This window comes from Ylistrum balloti, unplaced genomic scaffold, assembly GCF_031769215.1.
Source record: "Ylistrum balloti isolate Yb309-2 unplaced genomic scaffold, AGI_CSIRO_Ybal_v1 Utg369734, whole genome shotgun sequence".
In the NCBI taxonomy this organism is placed as follows: Eukaryota; Metazoa; Mollusca; class Bivalvia; order Pectinida; family Pectinidae; genus Ylistrum; species Ylistrum balloti.
In genome coordinates this window covers 674274-680546 of record NW_026781947.1, presented here as the reverse complement: position 1 = coordinate 680546, position 6273 = coordinate 674274, and the positions used below count along the sequence as shown (strand labels likewise).

Genomic DNA, 6273 nt, shown 5'->3' with positions numbered 1-6273 from the left:
TAATAGTGATCATTTATATTTTTCGGAAACACGTGGCTTGGCAAAATTTGTTCGGGAAAAGTCACCTGAAATGTAAACTTCCGTTTCTGCGCCACTTCCTGCGCAGAAGTCTGAAATTTGCACGTGTTGTTCAAAGATGGCGGTTTAAACGACCTATACCGGTGGATTTTCTGTGCTGTTCGTTTATGTGAACCAGACCAGTAACAATTTGTATGTGTCTTCCGTCTTATTCCTTTGCCTGAATTAGGGCAATCTTGCTTTGTTCTCAAATACTTTATGTAGGAAGAAAGCCGAATAATCTTTAGTTTATCGAAGTCTGGCAGTTTTTTAAGTTCAGAGTGTTACACTGTTACACTTATATTTATCAACGTCATGTCCATGTATGAACAACTAAACACTAATTTAAGGCAAATCATGTTTATAAATGTCTGATAATCATATAAAGCTTAACGTGATTTCATGTGCAAATCTTATTATTGTGTTCTTATTCTAGTCTGCTAAAACTGACCGTAACTGCAACCTCAAAAGCTTATGGACAGTTATTGTGACAGTGTTATGGTTGATGCATAGCTGAAATGTTTTCTACGATAGACTTGTAATCTTTGATTAGTGGAAATTTCTCTTAGTAAGACCGTAGAATATCCAACTAGAGGGGCAAATCGTTTCGGTATTTTTTAAAATGTTTTGATTTATGTATTTAATTAGGTTTTATAAAATGTTTTGCCATTAACAAATATTGTTCATTCCATTACTAACAAACTGTTCACTGAAAATGACACTCCAGCTGTGTAAATCACTTTTCAAGTACTGAAATGACTTTTGTTAGTACTGAAACAAGCTGGTGCCAAAAACTTTGTACCGAAATTAATAAAATTTTAACTAGAGATAGGTGGGTTGTGTTGACCAAGGTGGGTTGTGTTGACCACTCTGTGGGTAGAAGCAGTAGATGATTGAGGTGATTCTGTGGAAATATCAAACCTGGAAGGTTGTTTTTTTGTGCAGCTAACATTACCAGTATTGGCTTGTAGATATTTCCCTTTAGTCAAGCAACAGTGTCAAGCTAGGGGTTGATGCATCGCTAATTCAAACCCTAGCAAGGACAGCTGTATATCTTTACACCTTTCTATGAAACAATGTTGTGCACAGGTGTTACCTGTTTTTTTTCAACACTACAGGAAAATCCACTGCCAATCCTATAAAGATGAGACCGGGGACCAAGCCTCATACGGTGTCATCATTACTGCCTTACCAGCATGGCACCATCACCAACATTAATGCTGGATCTGTGATCAGAGGGGCTCCAGTGTGTGCTGGGGTTTCAAAAGGTATACTTTTAAATATTGGATTTTTCAATTATACCTGTCATAACAAAATTCTTTATTACATTTTATCTTCAAACTAATTGTGATGAAATCCAGACTTGAATCCTTTACTTATGACCTAATGAAATATTGAAAGTGTATTTATGGGAATGAGTGTGGACTCAGGTCTACAGTATGTATGAACAAGGTCTTCAAAAACGAGATAAATTGGTTTTGATAACATTCTGCAGATGGTGGGCTATCTTGGATCACACATGGCCCTGTAGTGGAGGTAGTGAACACAAAGACCAGAAACTGTCTGGCATCATGGACATTTGGTGCAGTGCTGAAGGACTCGCATACAAGTATTGCCAGTGTGGCCGAGTACAAATGTAACCAAGATTTGAAGCTATTATTGGGAGTCAACAACTCGTCAGACAACGGCATGCTCTGTGTGTTTGATGTCAGTCTGTCCAAAGTTGTCAAAGCCATAGAAATTCCTCATAAGGTAAGATAATTAAATCAATCTCAATACAAAGTAACTACCATTCTGACTTCTGAACAAGGAATAGAGATTTTACATTATAACATTTCTTGTTCGCTCTGATATGAATTTGAATGAATTAAATGCAGCATTAGTTAGTTTTGATAATATTGTGTTAATCACTCCAAGACAGTATCTATTGAAATAATGTAGCCTTACTAAACTGCGGGAAATGAATGGTTTTGATATGCAAGTTTTTGTTAGCAAAATAGAAACATTGTGTACAGTTGTGGTGTGATGCTGACAACTCAAAGTACTACATTGTAAAATTGGTAGCCTTGCACATCTTAGGACTCCTAGGACAATTTGTCACTGAGATTAATCTAACTTGTTTACACTTAATTAACTATTGTTTCTACAGGTTACCTTTGTGGAGCCTGTGACTTCAGTCGGTGGTGATTATGTCCCAATTTGGGCCCTCAACGAACAACTTCGACAGTTTTATGGTATTGTGGCAGTGGGCACTGAAGGAGGCTTTGTCTACTTAATTGGTAAGGTTCTTTTTTATACTTTACAAAGTTTTATTAGTGTAACTAAGTTTGTTTTGACCCATAACAAGAAAACATCTTAAGAATACCCAACTCTGTGTTCGAGAGTGCTTTGTGGTTAATTGATGAGAAGGAAAACTACTTTTGTATGCCCTACCCCAATTATAGGTTTTTGTCTGAAAAATGTCTGACTTATAAAGCTGTAGTTTCACTCGAATGCTTTTTGTTAAAAAAATGTCCGACTTGAAATCCTGTAGTTTCGCTCCAATATTTTATTGTTAAAATACATGATATTCCATTCTGACATTTTTTTTCCCACCAAATTGTTCATATATGTCTACGTTTTAACAACCATGGTTAAAATATGTTAGATAATTATTACATTTACAGAAAAAATATATCATTTACAAGACAGGAATTAATCTTTGTTATTTTATTGTTAACAACAGATATGTGTGTTGATGAAGAGGCTGACTACTCTGATGAAATAATGCCTAATCGACTCTTGTTTGTAACACCACGATCACGAGATGTCCAGCAGCGCAGGGTACAAGCTGTTTCTAAGGGCCAGCAACTCTGCATGGTTCTCGATGGTCAGTTTACCAACAGCCAGATGTGACTTGTTAATGATGTAGGATTCTTCTGGACATTTTGTGGTCCAAAATTTGACCTTTTCATCAACATCTCCAGATTTTCCAAATTGTAAATCAGGTTATCAAAAAATTAAACATTGTCCCTGGTCGTGCATAAATGTCAGTGATTAACATGGAAGATGCCCAAAGTATGACCTGCATGTAAAGATATCCTTTTTTTTTTTTAAATTTAAGTTTTTTTTTCTTACATCACTACATTTGAAATGAAAATAGCATTAGTGTTGATAGGTTTTGTTTTAATTATGGAAGTACTAAAATTTCAAATTATACATGTTTCTTATTGCAAACAGTAAACCATTAACAAACCATGGTACCAAAAGATTGAAGCAGACCAAAACAAACCAAATAATGTGAATTTAATCAAATTTATAGGTAGAAAATATAATTTGTTTATAATAGATTTAATTGTCAAATAATCCAACACCCAAATATTGAAAATATATCAATAAAAAGAAAACTTTTCTTCCCAAAGGGAATTACCTACTAAATTTCAGAATGTTTGTTGGTATTTGAAACTTTAGAGATATTTTACAACGGTTTGAATTCTACAAAATATCTTCTGCCCTATGGAATAGACAATTTTTATTGTCTTATATATGACTGGAAAATACAGTGTATGTAAATGTAAGTTAACTTGTGATTAAAGTTGTTTTATTTGCATTGACAGAAGAGGCCCAGTGTCAGGGTGAATACCAGTACAGGCGATGTGACGGCACTGTTCTAAAGCTCTTCAACACAGGTTGGTATATTACAAACAATGTGACAGCATTGAACTTCAAAGATCTTTGTCAAAGTATTTCATACTAAAGACTCAATGACAGTACTAGTTTTAAGCTCTTAATTCAATTTAAAGTTGACGTTCATGTCTTACGTTCAATTTTTGTATAGTTGTTGTGAAAATTAAAAAAGATTGAAAGAAAAGACAATCTACTATCAGTTATCCTTTGAATTACTTACATTGTTATGACTTTAAAAGATTCTTTTACTAGCGTGATATATGTAAACAAAAACAAAATGTTGATTGCTTTACAGAGGATGTCAAAGTTACCTGTTTGAAATACATTCCTCAGACTGGCAACCTGGTGGTTGGCTTCAACTTTGGCTGCTTCCAGTTGTGGAAACTACATATACCTGTACTGGAGTGAGTTTTGTTGGAAATACCTGATAGTAGACCATTACATAAATATTTATTGAACTGACATCTTTTGATATTAACCACTGTGGTGATTCAATTGACTGTTGAAATCTGGCTTTGCTGTCTGTTAGTGGTGTTTTTCAAGGCTTCTTGAACAAATTCCTGAGGCCTGGATGATAAGTAGGTGACTGTAAAAATGGATAAGGTGATTGGCTTTAGAGGTTACTTGAGCAAATGTACATCACATGTTTGTACAGTTTTTTCTGAATATTGTAACAGAGACGGCTAAGACTACAACACTTTGATTAGTTGAAACTTTATCAAGGTAAAAAAAAAACTCATTTACAATTAATGTCTTGAAAACTTATTCAACATTTTCTAAGCCATTTTGAATATTCATGGTATCAAATGCAGTGATAACATGGTGTATAGTAGTATAACTATGTTGAGAAGATAAACTCTCATCAAGGTTGTACAAGATTGATAGGTTGCTACCAAACTGGATGTGAAAAATTTGAACTTTTTGAATTTTTACAGAGATGGGAAATACATTTGCTAATGGTAATGAACAACACACAAACGATACAAATCCGTTGGTACTTTTGTTGTTGTAACTTACATAACAAATTACACACACACAGGTACAGCAGTCGATTGGAGGTTGATTCTGTTCCAGTAACTCATATCGCCTACCAGGAGCCAGAGAATGACCCCAAAAATTTCTGCTACCTATGGATGGCCCGGGACCCATCAGAACAACAGTATGTTCTAAAGTTCTTTCTTCACCTGAATTGTCAATATAAAGAAAAAACTTTTGGTTGATACAGTATATTTTAAAGATATTTTATGCCTTAGTCAATTTTGAACCTAGGTGTTTGTAGTTGAATATGGGTCATGTTACAAGAGATTAAGATATAATAGTCAACTACTCAAAATCTTGGAAATCTTGACTGGTTGAATTTTTGGTGTGGTTTTACTGTTATGTCTGTTTTATTATGATATGTTTTGAAACAACTTGAGTAACATAATAGATTTCCCTGTGAATTTCGCAGCCAACCAGAGAACAGGTGTTTTTTAGATAATACAGTTGAAGTCTTGAAATCAGCGTCTTTTTTGTGATATTTGTGTCGCATCCTAGATAAAGCCATTACATCTGATATGTCATCATGCGTTGAAAATGTTATTTGAAAATGTACTGTGCAATGCAATGTTTTCTCACGGAAATATTAGAAAGAAAACTGTTGATTCCAGTTTATACAGACAAACAAGAGGCATTATGCATTAAGTCATTTATGTTGTTATTTCTTCTAGAGTGAAATACTGAAGAAATATGCAGGTGTGGATGGGAGTAGACTTATTTTGTAGTAAAATGTCCTGTTTTGTAGAGATGAAGGTGTGTCAACAACCTCTTTATACCAGCTGGCATACAATAAAAAGACCTGGTACAGTAACTATGGAGCATTCTACGAGGTGGGTATGCTATAAGGCATCATATAAAATAAACCACAGTTGTTGCTTTTTTTATGCTGGATGATGTTCAATATATAAAATTTTACAAATATCCCTGATTTTACATTCAGTGAAGAATGATACTCCTACAAAGGATATTAACAGTTAATTTTAGATTGTCCTAGTAAAAATGAAAGCTGTGATATTTTATATTATTTATTTTGGTATACTGTATTTCGGAAGAAAAGTACTGAACTTTCCCTATGTAGTCATGTTTGAATATAAAAGTTATGTAAATTTGCTACAGAATAATTATGTAAATTTGCTACAGGAATTGACATCCGTGAGCTTACGTTTTGAGCTGGAATTGACATCAACTCCACTGACTCTAAGCAACAAATCCACAGTATCCAGTAGAATAGTTGCTTGTTACACACTTGAGGATCCTAACTACAGCACACCAGCTCGCCTGGGCGAAGACGAGTCTTTTGAGGAAAGTATGTGCTGACTTGATAACAGATTTTGTAACTATATTATTCACAAGTTAGCATTGATGTTGAATATTATTTTTCATGTCATGAGGTGGCACTTCAAATCCTCTTGTAGAATTTAACAATGAGAACTCAATTGTACCTTTATTTCTGACAATGAATATGATTTCCAACCCGCTTAAGTAGTACAAGGATAATTCATTTTCTGTAAA

At 34.2% G+C, this 6273-nt stretch overlaps 1 protein-coding gene across 1 annotated transcript in view; it reads left to right on the top strand.

Moving 5' to 3' along the window:
* Nucleotides 1-1181: 1181 nt before the first annotated feature.
* Nucleotides 1182-6273, top strand: part of LOC132543022 (protein ELYS-like) — a 28582-nt gene continuing 23490 nt past the window's right edge. The window contains exons 1-9 of the mRNA XM_060206477.1: nt 1182-1325; nt 1553-1809; nt 2207-2336; nt 2783-2926; nt 3654-3725; nt 4019-4127; nt 4763-4882; nt 5507-5591; nt 5902-6067. Of these exons, the coding sequence (XP_060062460.1) occupies nt 1202-1325; nt 1553-1809; nt 2207-2336; nt 2783-2926; nt 3654-3725; nt 4019-4127; nt 4763-4882; nt 5507-5591; nt 5902-6067 (1207 nt within the window). The 5' untranslated portion in view covers nt 1182-1201. The remainder of the gene's footprint in view (nt 1326-1552; nt 1810-2206; nt 2337-2782; nt 2927-3653; nt 3726-4018; nt 4128-4762; nt 4883-5506; nt 5592-5901; nt 6068-6273) is intronic.